The sequence below is a fragment of the Symsagittifera roscoffensis genome, chromosome 3 (assembly GCF_963678635.1).
Source record: "Symsagittifera roscoffensis chromosome 3, txSymRosc1.1, whole genome shotgun sequence".
Taxonomy (NCBI): Eukaryota; Metazoa; Xenacoelomorpha; order Acoela; family Convolutidae; genus Symsagittifera; species Symsagittifera roscoffensis.
Genome location: NC_087064.1, coordinates 51,254,432 through 51,273,782, shown reverse-complemented (window position 1 = coordinate 51,273,782; position 19,351 = coordinate 51,254,432). Strand labels below are relative to the sequence as shown.

Sequence of the window (19,351 nt, the reverse complement as noted above, 5' to 3'; positions counted from 1 at the left end):
ACGCAATTTGAGTACACAGATTTTAATAAGTTAATTTTGAACTAGCGAGCGAGTCAACTGCGTTGTTTTACATGAGCATGCTAACACGCACACATGCTAATAGCCCGGTCACCAGTTTTCAATCTGGATTGAAAAGCTGCTCACGCGTTAGTAGCACGAAGCATCTCGAACCTGAGTTGTTCCAAATCAGCTAAGTTGTCAGTTTTCAGAACCCAATAGCTTTGCAAAAATTGATCACAAGTAAAATTTTTTTTCAAACTTTCGTTTGATATAGCAAAAATCTGTCAAAAATTCGAGATTCGTTGGGGAAAAAAACACCCTGAGCACAAATATTCTGTCTTTTTCTTCGAAAAGTGGAACAGCAAGGTGTTGATATTTTGAATTTAACCGACATTAGTTGAATTTTGATATTAATAAAAGCCAAGTCAACTGAATGCTTCGAGCTGTATGAAACAACTTTTTATTCTTATCATTAAACATTATCAGTAGATTTTTTTCAAACACAGGGTGAAAAATGTGAACACAAATGTCCAGAAGGAAAATTTGGACTCAACTGTCAATCGACGTGCCCCTCTTGTCAAAACGGCAAGTGCGACAAGGTCACTGGCTCGTGTAACTGCGATGCCGGCTATTCTGGCTATGCGTGCAATGAAGTGTGTCCTGCCGGGTCATGGGGGCAGAATTGCGGGTTGAAGTGCGACTGTCCGTTTAACCTCAATTGTGATTCATTCGCGGGATTCTGCAGGTAAGTTTTTTCACCATTCCTCCCCTGACAATTCGCAGGATTGGACAAGCAAAGTGTTTCAAAAAGAAACAATGAGTTGCTAACTTTGCTGAGTACCTGCAGAAGCTATCAAATAGTAAAGTATCAAAAATAGCAAAACTTGAGTCAGAGTTTTTAATTTTTCAGATCTGAAATTACCAAGAAAAACTAAATTTCAGATCTGAAATTAGATCTGCAATAACCCATTTCTAAAGTATCCCAGCTTTGTTTTAACCTTTCGCAACCCCCCGAGTTGACCTCCGTACACCAAAAATGCTTATCATACAATTCCATACATCAAGTGTGTGGAAAAATGCTTGTCATACAATTTTCATACAATTTCAAAAAATGGTTGAAAAAAGATATAAACTAATTTTTGCGGCTGTTTGATGCTGATAAAACAGTCTGGTGATAAAAAAAACCGAGGTTTTCATTTTTTGAAAAAAAATGATCATCATACAATTCCCACTTAATCTTACAATTCCTACTTAATTGTCGCTCACGTACCATTCTTGAGTATTTCTTGTATAAATCTTATATTTGCAATGACCGAGAGTTCGGCGGACTCAAAAATTAATAGGAACTAGAAACATTTTTTGACTTTCTTTGGGTCGACCATTACGAGGCCATATTGTACACTGGATAGGCGCACAATTTTGTGTTTCTATGTTCCTGGATTCTAGAGACAAGACTTTAAACATGTAAAAATGTTGTCGGAATGATCAAAGAAATGAAAGAACAAAAGAAGAACAAGAGGAGCATCCTTAATGCGGATTCCGCTTACAATTCACAAAATGCACAATTGATTTTCTGAGCTCAACAAAATTGATAAAAATGAACCTTACTGCACAAACAAATTAGACAGCAGCAATTTTTTGATAAAAGATAACATAAATGCTGTTATTGCTTATTTTAAGAAGACGCATTTAAAATTTGGGTGTGTTAAAAGCATTAAGGGGTGGATCCTAGTTCTGAAAATGGGTGCCCTAAACAAGTATTAAAGGGTGGTTTTTTGCGCGGTTCGCATCTATCAATTTTCATCCCGGGCTGACCAAAAATGCTTACCGTAAAATTTTCATATATGAAAAAATGTTTATCATACAATTTTGGACAATTCTATAGATCTTTGAAATTGTAGGACAAGCATTTTTTCATAAACCACAAAGTTGATTTTTTTAATGTCTCCTGGCCGAACTCAACTGAGGAAACCCATGGTTGACTCAAAACTAGAGTCTCTAAAAAGTTGCTCGCCTGGCATTTACAATGCATTGGAAACCACTAGAATTGTGTAAGAAATGTTTTCACAAATTATATACTGAAAGCATCAAACTTTCAAATGTTGGCAAAGTTTTTCGAAAAAGATTATTTTTAAAATTAGAATTTTCAATTTATCAGACATTGATCGAGGCATTCATAAACATGCGATACAAAAAATACAGCAGTTTTCTGCGTTTTTGAAAAAAAAAATTATAATGCGAATAGGAAAAAAAATCCAAAATTAGTGTATCGCGGACTACGTTATGCACACAAAAAAAAACTTCGTATGCAAAAAATTTTTTCTGGAAAAGTTTGTTTTGGTACAAAATTGGTTTGCAGTTTGAAAAAGAAACAAAAAAAATTGAGGGCGATTTCAAAATTACTTTTGAAACACAATTTTATCACCAGACTGTTTTATTTGGTTATAGTAGCCGCAGAAACTAGTTGGAATCTTTTTTCAATGATTTTTTGAAGTTGTATGAAAATTGTACGATTTGCATTTTTCCATACTTTTGAATTGTGTCATAAGCATTTTCGGCGTATGGAATTCTAAGATAAGTATTTTCTGTTTATGGAGGTCAACCCGGGATATTAATTGAATTAGCTATTTTTAGGCCAGCAGATGCTAGCATATTTAGCTACGATCTTCGCTAAGATCTGGAACATATATTGAGAGCCTATCCAATCTTTTGTGTCGTCTACCTTCCACACTTTCAAATCATCGGGTTTACCGATCATAACTACTAGCTATTTGAATTTACGGTATTTTAATTTAGGTGCGTGGACAACCCGCGCGACCCCGGCAACTGTTCGATAATCTACGAGGAATGCAAGAGGGGTTTCTATGGGAAGTACTGTGACAGCACCTGTGCCTGTGATTCAGACCAGTTCTGTGGCAGACTCACCGGAGAGTGTCTGGACTGCGACAAACACGGCAGAAACTGTAAGTGCCGTAAAAACTGTGAAAAAGAATGGAAAAAAAGGAAAAAAGAAAACTGTGAAAAAAAAGCCTGAAAAATGCTATAAAAAATGGAGGCCATGAAATCTAGTTAAAATTTGCTAAGTTGTTAGCAACTGCGGATTAAAAGAGACTGAGAGTGTTGCGAAGGCGACTCTCTTCAGGAAATTGACTCCTCATTGTCCAAAGGTTCCCTTTTAATACTACGAGGCGCGGATCTAGGAATTTCTCGAGGGGGTGCGGGCGGATTTTCAAAAAAACTTGAAAATTTTGTTGTCGACTTTTTTTTGGTCGACTTAATTGATTTTCTGAGCTCTCCCAAACCAGGCGTTTTTAAGCACTTTTTGGAAATGTCGACCAAAAAATCGCGTTTTTTCGGCGCGCGCTCCCCTCTCAAAATTACAATAGATTGGCGCCAAAGGCGTCTTTAGAAAATTTTGGGGTCCATCTGTCAAAAAGGATATCATTTGTTAGCGACCTTTTAACCTTTATGTAGATCATTTACTTATTGTTAATTAGCCAAACACCTGCCAAAAGCGCAACGACATTTGGTATATCTGAAGTTGGAGTCACTAAGCGTTCTAAGCGCAACCAATCTTGTTATCAACACTAATCTTAATTCAGCCTTCTTAATCTTTCGTTTTTAGTTAGCGTAGTCTTATTAACCCCACGTCTTGTAATCTAGTCTTCGATAAAAGTCTACTATTCGGTAGTAGAGATCCTCAACATATCAAGTCTTAAACTAATCTTTGTTTAAATTAACCAAGTCTAACCTAGTTATCTAGTTTAATCCAAATTTTTAATATGGCGCAGTCAAACGAGTCGAAACTTCGAGGCCTAGAGTTTTTTCTGGAATAACGCATCAAACGAGAGTCAACATGATTGAGAAAAAAGGTCAGAAATTTTTCAATTGACAATCATTGAACCCTCCGGAAAGACCCGAACTAATATACCCATCTAAGAAATAGTGGAACCTTCCGATTATCATCCCGTCGGGCCGAAATAGAAGAACGATAGAAACAATCTCTACAAGTCCACAACGAAGAGGTGAGAAGGAGGAAAGCAAAAGACAACGCGAGATCTGAAAGGACTTCAGATCGGTGATATCAACAAGAAGTTAAAGTCACAATTATACTCAGCATTCGGAAAAGGAGGGAAAAAAAAGCTTTTCACTCAAAAACCTCGGAAAAAAAACTTGACATAAATTTCGCAAAATTTTGGGATCTACTAAAAACAACGTTCACTGTAACTTTAAATCTGACCAACGAGAGATACTAATTTTTTGGCCGAAGACAAAAAAATCATGAGTCACTAAAAAGTTCCGCGAGCCTCTCTCAGAAATGGCAAAAATTGTAAACTTGGCGAACTTGAGGCAGAATTAGTCAGGGACATTTTCATCACAGAACGTCGAGAGTCAAAAAAAAACTATGCATCGAATATTTGACCCCAGAAAACGTGTAAGCATATGAACTCGTTCATGAGAGGTACGAAGATACTCCAACAGTACTTAAAAATTCCTGTATTCAATTCTGTACAAAAACCACATTATGTAAAAAACGAACCCACTTTAAATATTGTAGAAATCAATAAATGTAGAAATCGTGGTCAACAGTTCAAGAAGGGCCACCTTACTTCATGCCCTGCTAGAGATAGGAATTGCAACACGTGTGGTCGCAAAGGCCATTTCGCCAAACATTGTAGAAGTGCAGCCAGAACACAAAATAACATAGTCGATCAAAATGCAAAACTAGCCGAGCAAGAAACGTATAGGGCCAACCTGCAGGATAATCCCGAGTTTGAAGTTGATCTGGAATACTTCTTGGTCTTAGCGGTAGACAGTGACAATCAAGTAAACGCGGTGAAAGATAAAATCGAAGGGGGCGTGAGACGAACTGTATTCAATTATGAAGGTCTGGAACTGAAAAAGACACTTATGGTATCAATGGGAAATTTTAACCCTTACTTTGCCGATATTCAAATCGATTCAGCAAGCCCAGTTTTGTTTATTGAGAGAGACTTACTTCCTGAATTGAAAATAAGAGACAGATTTTTAAAGATAGAAGCAGTCGACGAGTTCACGAAAAAAGCAAAAGCATATCAGGGCTTTGGGAGTACGATAAATCTCGTTGGAAAAGTTATAGTGAGGATTCAGTCAAAAAGATGGGACGCCAAGGATCAATAATTGATTATCACTGAAGGGGCAGAAAGAAATGTTCTGGGAAAGAATATACGACCGAACTTAGGAATTGAGGTTCTATAGAAGCAGGCACCATCCACAGTGTTAGAAGTACGGAAGACCCCGAGCAAACCACCCGTCGGGATAGATGTAAATCAGATAAATTTTGAAACGGATAGAAAACCATGTCAACATGTCGACACACCAATTCAACGTGAGTTCAAATTTTTTATATCACGCCGACTCCCTGACGATTCCCAAAAATAACCGGTAGAAGAAATTTTTTTATCATGAACACCTTTTTTAATGAACCTATCAAACCGATACAGGTAAAAGAGAAAAGCATAGCGATCCACATACTCCTCAAATTGAAATTATGCATCGATCAGTTACATAGAGACGGGCATATCGAAAAACTGTCCAGATAATTGGAAGATTGCTTTATCTCCCCTATCGTCATTACAGCAAAAAGAGGCGGGTCAATCAAACTGGCCTTAAACTCAAAACTGCTTGAAAAACAGATATTTTGTAACAGAAACCGACTGCCTAATCTGTTTTAAATAATCGATAATGTCGCGGTAACAACTAGTAGATATGACGAAAACAAAATTTGGTTCTCATCTGTTAACCTAAAATATGCATAAAGCCAGATACCATTATCTGAAAAAGCAAGTTCCCATTGCAATTTTAATATTGTGGGAGGACACGTTACAGGATCATATTGCTTCAAAACTGGATTGTACGGACTAGGTGATATGCCTAATGAATTTCAACGGATCATGGACCGTTTGACGGAAAAGTTACCTAATACACACTGTTATTTAGGTTACGTTTTAGTTGCTACCGTAGGCAGCGCTGAAGAGCATCGCAAATTAGTTATTAACGTTTGAAAAACGTTGGAGGACGAAGGTTTAGCCATAAAATGGGAGAAATGTAAATTTTTGACGCATAACATAGAATGGCTAGGATTCAAAATCGACGCGAAGGGGACAACTACATTAGTACACAAATCAGACGCAATCAGAAATCTAAAAGAACCACGTTCTATTAAAGACATAAGATCGTTAATGGGATCTATTAACCAATTCGAAAAATTCATACCGATTTTAGCATTACTACCAGCACCATTTAGAGAACTAATGCAAAAGAACAAACAGTTTAATTGGTCCAAGGTACACCTGTAGGCGTTCAAAAAAATCAAGAAGGAAATCTACAATACAGTGATAAATAATCACTTTGACGTATCTTAGGCTTCGATCATCACAATAAGCAATATCTTAGGCTTCGAACATTTGATGCCTAGATATTCTCGTCCGCAATTAAGAAACAAATTTTTGCAACATAAATTCTCTCATGACGTCATACACTGCAACGTCATCGGCCAATTGGCTAATTATATGACAAGTCAAGAAGTAGAACGTGAAAAACGAATTGCGAATGCTGCAGAAACTTTGCAATCTACCTCAAAATTTACATTCGCGAACAGAAGACTGCTTTCCATCTTATAAAACTATCGATTTTTCTACAAACTAAAAGTTTTTAAAAGATATCTCTGATCAACTAGAAGTAACTGAACAACCTGAAAACTCAACTGTAAACATTGCCCAAGCCTAAAAACCCAGTACTAGTCGGGTACATCTTCTGAGTAAAACCCCACGAAAGAAAAAAGTTCTAAGCCGGTTAAACACAAATTATTCCCGTTCTCATGGCCTGAAATCTTTGATTCTAAATTTATCGAAGCAACAGCTGGTATTAAAGAAAATTATAGAAGCAATCGAAGAAGACAGAAAACATTACTTATTACAGCTGGGAAACTATTACAAACCTTACATCAACAACTCGCACGTTAACGGAGGATGCCTTTACTTTGACGATAGACTGGTTATACCAGCATGCTTGAAGACGACGATGCTACACAGATTACATGAAGCTCCCCCAGTCAAGTTTGCAATTGAAAGACTGGCAACCCTCTTCATCTGGTGGCCAAAAAACTACAGAGAAATTCAAGTACATGGAGAAAATTGTATCGAGTGTGTACAAGCAGGTAAAAGTTTGAAGCCACTGACAAAACATGATAACCTTGGAAAACTCCCATCGGTCGTTGAAACAAATCAAGAAATGGAAATAGACTTTGCCGGCTCGGTACCATTAACTTCGGGAACAAAAAAACATATACTCCTAAAAGTTGATTGATTTTCAAATCTGCCATCGGTACAAATAACATCAAGCACATACGCTAAATCGGTAATAAACTTTCTTAGAAAAAATATGACTTTCCACGGAACACCCAGAACTATTAAAAAGGACCAATGGCCGGGGTTTATCTCTAAGGAAGCTCGAGAATTTTGTCAAGAACACAAAATCAACGTCATATTCAATCCAATGGGTGACCATAGAGCTAGGGGCCAGGTCGAGCGTCTAATTAGAATAATTCAGAACGACTTATGGTTATGGCGCAAGAAAATTTAAAACCTTCCTTAGTAATTGCATTACGAAAGATCATAAAGTGCCTAAGAACTGTAACACAACAATCACTAAATTACTCCCTTTTCGAAGCACTCTTCGGTAGATCCCCAAACACGATTTGGCATAATTTAGTAAAACTTCCATCGTCAAGAAACCTGGATTGGAACAAAACATTGTTATGTATAGATAAAGGACAAAAAATAATGTGCCAGGACATACGACATGATTGTGATGCCCCTGATGAAATTGAAGACCGACACCTAGACAAAGAATCATCCTCATCAGACGACACATCTGATGCAACTAGATATGTACCTACAAGCTCCGGTTCCCCTGTCAAAGTCCTCTCTCGCGCAGAGAAAAGAAAAACCCTAGGCGTGAAAAATCCCTACTTGAGTAATTCATCGGGTAAGAAACTTATCTACAGAAAAGTACAAGATAGAAAGAAGGACAAACCATACTGTAAAGAACTTAAGGAAGAAATCATAAGAGAATCGGATCATAAAATTACCCTTAAAAACGGGAAAGTAATTCGTAAAATTGATTTAGCCGTGAAAAAGCCCTCTGCACCGAAAAAAAATAGCCCTCAACCTCAAGAGAAGAATCAACTCATCCGGTTTCATGCCAAAAAAAGACCTAGGAAAGTTATGAAATCGTCAACAAAATTGGATTCAAGAGCTCTAAGTCAACACAAAAGAAGAAAAAATTATTGGCAAAATTTGAAAAACTGGATATCGCTAGGCGAAATGCGACAATGAACAGCTCGAGAGAAACTCTGCTACGAGAGGAAGAGGAGGAAAGAAAATATTTAAGGTACCCTTTTGACAGAGAAAGCAATCAAGAAGTAAGCCCGCCGGGTCAACCCATCCGTCCACAAAGAAAACATACACCCGACATATTTTTGACGAACCCACCAAATGATACGATATCTGATGACAATGCCAGCGATTTTTTTTTACTTCAAGATCTGAAACCACTTGTTAGGAGTAATTTAGAAAATCGACAAGACCAAACAGCGCAAGAACCAACCAACATCAAACAGGAAATTCTCCCGAAAAGAAGAATCAAACACAGAGAAGGAGCAAAATGCTTGTCATACGCCGATTGATCTAGATTCAGGGGATAATAACTCAGACCAGCGTGCGACCCCACCACTCATCCAGTTGGACAGCCACGTTGAATCTGATAAAAACTGATCAGAACTAACTACTGAAAGCAAAAAACCGGAGTCAACCAACCCAAAAACTTCTCAGTCCACAGAGCGGCATACGAGTATAACGAAGACGAACACCGAGAACCAGACTAAGAACCTTACTCCCACCCAGAGCTCATCCAAACCTAAATTAACGGGTATGCCTAAACGGAAAGCTTTTTCCCCTAAGAAATCGCCGCCTCCAAGAAAATCGTCAGAACACCAGACTGATTCTGACCAGACAACCGCCATTATTACTCGGCGAGAAAGTATTCACTAGCCTTGTCCAAACTTCGGACGATAGACCAGGAGAACACACGACAACCTATAAAACAACCCCACCATCCACTCTATCTTTAGAAACTATGACAATAGAATCGGAAAGCCACCAGATAGATGTCGTTGACCTAACTTCTTCTTCAACTTCTTCTACACCACAACCGACCGTAGTTAACCTTACGGAAGCTGGATCTGAACCAAAAGACAAAATACAGCTATTTCTATTGCTCTCACCAATCCGTTCTCCTAACAAAATGCAATTTAAATCGGAAGTGCGGAAGATCGAATTTAATCCATCGGGCCTACCCTCCGAGCCTGCTGATGTTATTGAGACGCCTATTGTGATTAACCCTGACTGGCTGAATAAAACTTCCATGATTGCAGCAATGGAGCTACTGGGTCGCCCTATGACTCTTGATGAACTCAGGAAATGGACAGAAATCAGAGCCTAAAGTCGTGACGCCGCAATTTTGCTTAACCATGAACTCTCTTTCTGGTCATAATCTCAATTTTTTTTCTTAAGTCATTTCCTTTGTCTTTCCTCTATTACGGCGCTATTTTTAGATCATTACCTAAAAGTACAATCCTAAAACTAGCTCAATTGAAAATTGGTGCTTTACCTGGATTAACCCTTAGTTCAACATTAGTACAACTCTTGTAACTGTTAAATTTATTTTGGGTTCGGTTAGTCGATTGATAATATCCTGAACCACTTGTGTGCTAGTTACCACTTTCATCGGGCGAAATCCTTGGTGGGTTTGTTCCGTTATTTCACCTCCTTGCCTTAACACAATATTTGTGGGTGAAAAGTATATGCAAACTTCAATTTAATTTTCGCGGGGAATGTCAAAAGGGATATCATTTGTTAGCGACCTTTTAACCTTTATGTTGCTCATTTACTTATTGTTAATTAGCCAAGCAACTGCCAAAAGCGCAACGACTTTTTGCATATCTGAAGATGGAGTCACTAAACGTTCTAACTGCAACCAATCTTGTTATTAAAACTAATCTTATTTTATCCTTCTTAATCCTTCGTATTTACTTAGCGTAGTCTTATTAACCCCACGTCTTTTATTCTAGTCTTAGATAAAAGTCAACTATTCGGTAGTAGAGACCATCAACATATCAAGTCTTCAACTAGTCTTAGTTTAAGTTAACCAAGTCTAACCTAGTTATCTAGTTTAATCCAATATTTTAACACCGTCAGCGAATATGGATATCACAGAATAGTACAATGGGGCGACCCTTTGGGTCGGCAGGGGGTCGAACCCCTAAGAGGGGAAAGGCGTCCGCCCACCCCCCTAAATCCGCTACTGGATACTACTATTCACTTCTTTCTTCAATCAACCAGACCAATAAATTTTCTACGGGCGCCAATTTATACAAACTTCAAACATTTCTTCCCGAAATTGCTCAAAATCAGTCTCCAAAAAATCGATTTGGTCGACTTGAGACAAAAGCCGATGAAACGTTTGAAAATTCCCCTTACCTTAGATTCGTTCAGCTGCGGATTTAGGATTTTCTCGAGGGGGGCGGGGGGTTTCAAACTTAAAAAAAAACAGACCGAAAAAGGCGTTTTTCGGCACTTTATGGAAAATTTTGACCAACAAAGGCATTTTTCGGCACTTTATGGAAAATTTTGACCGCGCTCCCCCCTCAAAAGTAATATAAATTGGCGCCTAAGACGCCCTTAGAAAAATTTTCGGGCTGTTACCAAAAATAGTACAAAGGGGATATCTCAAAATAGTACAAAAGGGGACTCTTTGGGACGTCAGGGGGTCGAATCCCTGAAGGGGGCGTTTGCAAAACCCCTCTAAATCCGCCCCTGGTTCCTGTACTTATTTTTCAAATTATAAATAATTTGCGACGGTAGTTTTATTATAAAACGATGCAATGTTTGATTTCATCGTGTTTTTTTGTGCAGGTGCTGCTGCTTCGGATGAGCACAGCCACATGAATATAATCATAGTAGCCATCGCAGTCATCTGTGCAGTCATGGTCGCCCTCATCTTGCTCTTCATCATGAGGAGGGTCATCGTCCATAGACAGGACACTAAGCACCAGAGATCAAAGGGCGCCGCCAGACTCATGCTCAACCCAGAAGAGGTCAGAGAGAAAAGAGCCCTTAAACTGTTTGCCAAAGGGTTTCATTCGACTCGAAAAGCGAGCGAAGGAATATTTTTGGCAGACACAAAAAGATTGCTTTTTAAAGTGGAGCAAATAAAAAATGGAGCATGCTGTGAATTACAGGCAGTTTTTTTATTTTCAACAGTTTTTTTAAAATAAACTTTAGCTTAAATGACATCCATGAAACTGTTCTAGGTCATTTTCCACCGTGATCCAGTCACAGGTGTTCCACAAGCTTATTGCACTATTGGTCCAAGGCGGAACCTAGAGGGAAGCACTAGTATGGGGGTCAACTTGGGCTCGCCTTCCAGTTGCAGTGAAAAAGACCAGCAGCCGATGCTGGTTGCACTGCCACCCGAGATGAACTTCCGGGGATACTCCACAGTGCCTCACAAACATTCATATGGGGATAACCTTAAGGTAGGTTTTTACAAAAAAAAAACAGAAATTTCTTCGATCAGAATAGTTTATAATTTTCGCGCATACAGAAATAGTGAAAAACTAAAAGTACTGACATGAAATCAGAATATTATACAGAAAGTTGAAGCAAAGCATCGCACCACTTGCTACACAACACAAACAAAAAAATCAAAGGAAGTCGAAAAAAAAAAGAAAAAAAAAACAAGGTAAACCAAAATTTTCTTATGACCAGATAAAAGACTAGGGGCGTAGCTAAAGCTGGAAATACCTAGAAGAAAAGTTTTTTTTTAAATCATTTACTGATGCGGAATGAAATGGGTAGTTTCCAAGTTTTAAAAACTGGACTTTGCCCAAACCTTAGTTGTTTCTCTACTTAAATAATTTTGTAGTTTTCCCAAGGACATACAAAAAATTACCGAGATTTGAGAGGGTAGTTTTTGAGGAAGTTCAAGTAATTTCCAATTAACGACTTTCTCGAGGCCATAATTTTTTGTGTAAAAACATGGGTGCATTCGGTTATGCAGGCAAAGTTCCCACAATCAGTTATTTTGATTGAAGATAAAATTAAGTACAAGCCCAAATCCCATATTTTTTCATAATAGCTGTTTCTATTAAAGAAAAGTTTCAGATTAAAATGCCAAGAACGACTTTTAAATTTTAAGTTAGGAGCAAAGCTACGAAAAGAAAACAAAACCGTCGGTCGTTGCGCAGAAATCAGTTGAGCCAAAAAAAATAAAATTGAATCTTAAAAAGCTTTAAGTCCAACCTAAAATCAAAACGCACAAAACATGCAACCACCACGATAACTTTTTGGCCATTTAAGCAGAAAAAAAATCGAAAGTTAATTTTTTTTTCTGCTTAAAGCAGATAGTGGCCATTGACAGAAAAATTATGAAAATTGGGCTTCTCAATTGCACGCTTAACTCGGGAATTGTCACGATAATTTTCGAGTGAAGTTAAAATCTTCAAAAAACGGTCAAAGTTCATAACTTTCACTTGTATTAGAGTATTAGTTTTTTTTGCTTAGAAAAAAACTAGGCATATGCCGCTGATGCAGAGGAAATTCACTTAACCTGAAATTTTGATTGAACCCAAAACCCAAGATTGGTAGAATAATCGAAAAAACTCAGAAAAGTAAAAACACAGATCTACTCTAGAAGTCAAAAACAATTTTAAACAATAGAATGTAAAAATTACCATCGCAGAGCTTGACAAGCGGTAAAAAAAATAACTGAGCAGAAACCCTTAAAGCCGAAAAAAACTGAAAACAATTCGGTAAAAAAGGTCAAAATTTTTTAGAAAAAAATTGTTAAACTCAGGCCCCTCAAAACGCATACACATGCACACAAATAAAATTTTCGCTCATCAAACGATACAATATGGGACCACTAGGCGATGTGAAAGAAGGCAATACCTATTTAACCGAGAAAAAAGAACAAGAAAAACAAACAAAAATGAAATGTTAACAAAGCGAGTTGATAAAATTACAACCAACATAAAAAACACGTTTCGAATAGGCCATATATTTGAAATGCTAACATGCCCAAAATGTCTTTGTTGCAACAGAAAGGCCCAGTGGATGAATGAGTCCAGAGTCCAGGAGATGAATCCTGTACGTTAAGTTTTTTACGGAAAAAAGTCCAGTACCCGATTGCAATAGCCTTGCTATCGCAAGGGTTAAAAGTTAATGTTGAAGCAAGTGCAATTTCTTGTAAGAAAAGTTGCTACCAGGAAAAAGTTCTAGCACTTGATAACATGAATTTTGCTCTCATGTCCCCGATAACAAGACACTTGCTCTCGTAAGTGTAAAAATTGAGCAGGACACATAAAAGTCAACGGTTTCCTTACAAAAGGGTGGAGAATTGCAAAATTTATAATGCTGTTAAACAATGTTCAACTGATACAAAAACATTAAAACTTGATTTTTTTACCAATAATATTATATTCTAGGGTCCTGGCCAACGAGTCGAGTTGCCATATATGGTACCTGTCGTCTCTCGAAACCCATTCCAGCATACAGTTCCAAACGATTACTCACTCGACAATCCTCCGCCGTCGGCGAACCTTCCGTCGAGCAGTCACTACAACCCATTTACCAACGAACCCATAAACGATGCTCGAGCAAGTTACGATAGCGGAACATACGAGACCATAAGAGACGAGAACCTATACGAAGAAATGAACTACGCCTCGCTATACGAAACCGCGGAACCTAAACCAGGCTCGGTCAAGTTTTCAACTTTACTGCATAGACCAACAGAGCCTAGCGTGGCCACGCTGTCGCGAGATACATACGGGAACAGTAATAATACGAATGCAAGCAGGATGTCGTCGTTTATGCTGAGGAGTGAGAGTAGTCATTCGGAGCACTACAGGTCTCCGTCCGATACATATGGTGCTCAAATGGAACTATATGGCAGCCAAAATTTAGAAACATATTCTTGAAGACAAGTTAACTCAACACTTTAGTATTAGTGAAGCTATTGTAATTGTCACTTTGTGATTTTAATGTTTACTCACTTTCCAATCAAATATATTTTTGTGACTTATTAGTGCTAATTTTCACCAAGTATGACCATGGTGAACAGTCAAAATCTAAATTTTTCTGCATCGCACTAAAATGGTGCCATTTTAAAAAACGAAAAATATTCTGCCGGCTTCTGTTCAATTTTTCTATTGAGCTCAATTTTGGGAAAAGAATTCATTTTTTCTTTTTTGTTTAATTTTTTATGTAAGAGATAAGCGAAATTAAACCTGAAAACTTTTATATGTCATTATTATTTTTTTGAGACTTAATTTTTTTCTGCCTACACACAAAAACTCAAGAAAAAAGAAAAAAACTGAATTTTTTCCACAAAATTGAGTTAACTACATGTGACTACAGTGCTTCAATATTCATGATAAAAATTCGATTTTTTTTTTCGTTCTGCTTCAGTTAAGTTCTCTTCTTTTAATTAAAACTTCAATAATAGCTTCATAGCTTCAATAATAACTCCAAATTTTAAAACCAGTTGTTCTCGACACTGAAAAAATTTTGAACATTTTCAAACTTCGATCCACTTAAGACTGAAAGGGTTTTAATGTGATACAACACTCAACCCATTGTGCGTGAAAAAAAATTAAAACGCCTAAATACAAAGTTCTTCCCAACTATCAGTCATCAAAACAAAAAAATTGAAAAGGAATAAAGTTTAGTATATTTAAAAAACTTGGTGGTACTTTTGCAAAAACAAAATTTTAATGAAAAAAAGAACCAATTGCTGTGCAAAAAAGCTCAGAATTTTTTACCACAGTCCTATTGGCAAAAACTACGAAACTACCTGCTCTGACAAGTCTCGATGCAGATTTGTTGTGGTGTCAAAACCTATTTCGGCAAATTAAGATGGATTTGGAGTACCTTTAAAAAGAATTAAATTAATCTTAATTCGAAATTTAAACATCAATCTAACGCTATTTAAAATCTTTTGGTTTTTGAATTCAATGATATAATCCTTAATCCCATTTGAACACAATTAAATTGATTTTCAATCATCAATTTTGTATTAATCATTTTTTTGATTATATACAAGCTTTTTTTATTTGTTCGACTTATAATTGATATGAGTTTACAGAAAGTGAATTTATAAACAGGGCTGTTCAGTTGACTTTTCATGCCGATGTTTAATCTGAAAAAAGTGAGAAAATTATTTTTGTGCGATTTTTTTGTACTGAAATTATTTTCTCCTAATTGAGATTTTTAAATCGCATCAACAAATTACACTACAAATGTAGACCTTAAAAATTACATATGGAGAAAATGTGCTTTTTTTACTTTTATTATTGCGGAAACCGTAAGTTCGCAAAATGCTAACAAGGATAGCCGGTTGCATTGCAAGTAGCACAGAGTGTTCCGAACATACTCTTTAAAATAAATCGTTGCTTTTCTTGTGCGTTGCGTGATAAAAAGATGAAATGAAAATCTAAAAAACAGTCATAATCGACAGCCACAGTAAAATAGGCAGATCGGGAACGATTTTAGTTGAAAAAGCAAGAAAAAAAATTCAAAAAAAATTCTTAATTTTTGTTTTCAGAATTTTTTGCAAATACATGGTGAAAAAACTTCCAAAATTTATTTTACTTGAGTTAAACCGAAAATTCATCGTTCACTTTTCTTTAAAAAAATACGCCTGCTCGCTTGGTTTTTTTCGCTCAAAAACAGATCGAATTTCAAAAATTTCAAACCGGTTTTTCTCAACTTGGGACAACTTTTGATTTTTATATTGTCGCTTGAATCAGTGCTGAAAAGGCTTTTTTATGGTTTATTACTCTGCCAATTACCATGATTTCTTCTGGCAAATGCTTTTGGTTGAAAATCTAGATGAGGCGGCTTGCTCGTTTTACTCGCTCGAAAACAGACAAAAAATCAAACTTTTTAAACCGGTTTTTATCGACACTCGGAAAATTTTGGAAAATTAAGATTGTTCGACTTACAAATGAAACGGCTTGATTAAGATATCTCACTCAACCCGGTCCGATGATTATTTGTGGTACCTGATTTTGGGTGGAAAAAAAATAAAGAAGAAAAAAGAATAAACACCCGAATACAAAGTTCCTCCTCATTTTCAATGGTCGGAACAAAAAAGATCCCCCAGAAACTACTATTTTAGCATTTGATGAAATTATTCAGGAACAAAAATGATGCTCAAATTTATGATCACAAGTAATAGTTATCGAGGATAGCTGGTTGCTAAGCAAGTAGCACAAAATGTTCTGACCAGTCTGTTAAAAAAACTACAGAAAAATGTTTTTTTTTTCAAATTATTGCAGTTTTTTCTGCGTCGTGTGGTAGAAAGACCTGACGTAACACTATAATTTAGCCATATTTGACAGCCGTAGTCATATAGGCAATGTAGACAAAAAATTTGTTGAAAAATGTTTAAGGAAATATAAAATCAAAAAAAAAATTTAAAACCTTTTTTAAAAAAAAACTTTTGAAGTTTTTGATTCATAAAATGGAGCTAAAACACTCCAAAACTTCAAGAAAAACTAGTTTCACTTGATTAAAACTAAGTTTTATGGCTTAAACTAGGCATAACTGAGCTGTTGTAGGCCCGCACACGTGCTTTATTTGCTCGAATTAAGACGAAACATCAAAGTTCAAACCAGTCATTCTTGACACTGGGAAACTTTATTGGAAATTTCTCAATGTCAATTGAATCACGACTAAAAAGGCTTGAATTTGAAATAACACGCAGCACTCCCCGATAATTTTTTATGGTAGCTGAATTTGCATGAAGAAAAAAAAACAAAAAAAACTAAAATTTACACGAACACAAAATTCCTCCTCATTTTTCAAATAGCCGGAACAATTAGGCTCAAAAAGTATTTAAAGCTACAAAGCGGAAAATTTTACAGCGCAAAAAAAATCAATTCAAACTGATTTCGTGGATATTCAGATCAATTTTAATGAGCATCAAAGTCGGGTTACATTCACTTTTAGGCCCTAAATTGGTTCCCAAATTTTCAAAATAGATCTATTCAAACTGATTTATAACAATTTCGAAAAGCAAATCATTTTTGCTGAATCGGTTTGAATGGATCGAAATTCGATATAATATGGACTTATAAGGATTTAAAATAAACTCACAAACCTACAAACCCATGATTACTGTTTTTTGAGAACCCATGGTAGCATACAAACTCCACGAATGACTAATGAAGGCTTAAATGTTGACACTCCATATTTTTTAGTCGCATTACTTACAGTGAAGGGGGAATCACTTCATGATGTTTTTTCTGTTCTTATTTCTATATGAAAAAAAGCGAAAAAAAACTCTCGAAATTTTTAACAATAGTCGAACACAAGCATGCCCAAAAATTTTGTAGAACAGGAAACATTAATTAAAACAAAAAACAGACACGGGAAGTGGCCCGTATTGAACTTTATTTTGAAGGCAGGAGTGGGCATTCAAACTCCAGTTTTTTCACAGATATGTCACAGATCAGATGTATGTCTGTTTTTCCGGTGCACATTCAAAATTCAGATACGCGGCATGTGTTCTAACTGATTTCAAACAGAGCTAGTTAGACATGCCATACCATACAGGCGGCACCCACGTACCTTGACCCGGTCAGACATAAAAGCCAGGCATCACAAAAAACCAGGCAGAGTTATATTTGAATTTAAACTCTCAAAAAATGTCGCTTTAGAGCTTAGACAAAACGCTTCGAGAAAAACATGTGAGTTTTTCTGTATTCAAGTATTCAAATGAAAATATATATAAAAATATATATACAACAGCATTGTTCTGATGACACAAAATAATGTCTAAGGTTCGGAAAAATTCTTTGAGTTTTCAGCTTCTTCAGGGTACGTATCTGGATTCAAATGTTTCGCATATCTGGATTCTTGCTGCCTGCCATTTTTCTTAAACAACAATGGTAAAATTAGTGCTTAAAGCAAACCCCTTATTTTCTCACATTGCATCAATGTTGATCTAACACAGTGCGTTTTCACGAAAGGCGTGGGTAAGTGGCAGTGAAAGGGGTGCAAAAAATAACCCTTTTTATGAAAGAAACTAGATAAAGGAGCAAAGAGGATAAGAAAAAAAGGTTGACGAGTGGAACAGTTTGGTTAAGAGGGAGGGGGTTCGATTGTTTGCTACCTTTTGAACAAGGAAAGTAAACTTTTCCCTTTGAGACTTTTGTAAGCATCTGAACTTTCATTTGATTTTCGCTCGAAGGTGAAAGGCAAAATCTAATGCGCCAGTTTGAAACAACTTATTCGTTTTATTCTCAATACCAGGATATTTTTACACGAACCTATCAAAATCGGATCTTCAGACAACTCTGTGGTCTAAGGTATAATAACTGAATTATTGAAGCTTAGTATGAAAAATAGTTTTTGTTCCGACCATTGAAAATTTTTTATTCGGGTGTGTTTTAGTTTTTTTGTTCCGACCATTGAAAAAGGGGAGGAACTTTGTATTAGGGTGTGTTTTAGTTTTTTTCAGATGCTACAAAAATCAGGTGCCAGAAATAATGATCGGACTGGGTTGAGTGATATATCATATTAAAGCCCTTTCAATCGTGGTTCGAACGACTTTTAAAAAAATGTTGAAACTTTTACAGTGTCGAGAAAAACTGGTTTGAAATTTTTGATTATTGGTCTAATTTTGAGCTAATAAGGTGACCTGACCGTATATGCTTTTAGTAGTTTATTTAAGTTTAATTTAAGCCGTAAAAGTAGTTTATGGAGCTCTTTAGCGCAATTTTGGGAATCAAAAACATGAAAAATCAAACAAAAAATTTGTAAAAAAAACCTTTTACTTGTCATTTTTTGTCAAAAATGTTTTCCAAATGACCTATTTTACTATGACTCTTAAGTATGCCTAAATTCCAGGAGCCCCCCCCCCCCCCTCAAAATTAGTAAATATTGGCGCCAAAGGCGTCTTTAGAAAAATTTTAGGGTCGGTCGGCCAAAAGTGGATTTCTTAAAAAGTATCAAAGGGGGACCCTTTGGGTCGGCAGGGTATCTAATCCCTGAGGAGGAGGGGGGCGTCCGCTCCCCCTAAATCCACCCCTGCTAAATTCTATTTTCCGTTTAGATTTTTTTAATCACAGCTTGCAGAAAAAAAACGACACCAACTAGTGAAAACTTTTTTCTATTTTTTAGGACTGGTCGGAACATTCTGTGCTACTTGCACAGTAGCCGGCTATCCTTGTTGTAATACG

At 36.5% G+C, this 19,351-nt stretch overlaps 1 protein-coding gene across 4 annotated transcripts in view; it reads left to right on the top strand.

Moving 5' to 3' along the window:
* LOC134842648 (multiple epidermal growth factor-like domains protein 10) overlaps window positions 1–14,172 on the top strand; it is a 185,935-nt gene extending 171,763 nt beyond the window's left edge. For all 4 annotated transcript variants that reach the window (XM_063859087.1, XM_063859086.1, XM_063859085.1 and 1 more), the window contains exons 7-11: window positions 507–745; window positions 2,797–2,963; window positions 11,016–11,197; window positions 11,414–11,638; window positions 13,589–14,172. In XM_063859087.1, coding sequence (XP_063715157.1) covers window positions 507–745; window positions 2,797–2,963; window positions 11,016–11,197; window positions 11,414–11,638; window positions 13,589–14,083 — 1,308 coding nt within the window. In that variant the 3' untranslated portion in view covers window positions 14,084–14,172. The remainder of the gene's footprint in view (window positions 1–506; window positions 746–2,796; window positions 2,964–11,015; window positions 11,198–11,413; window positions 11,639–13,588) is intronic.
* Window positions 14,173–19,351: the final 5,179 nt, after the last annotated feature.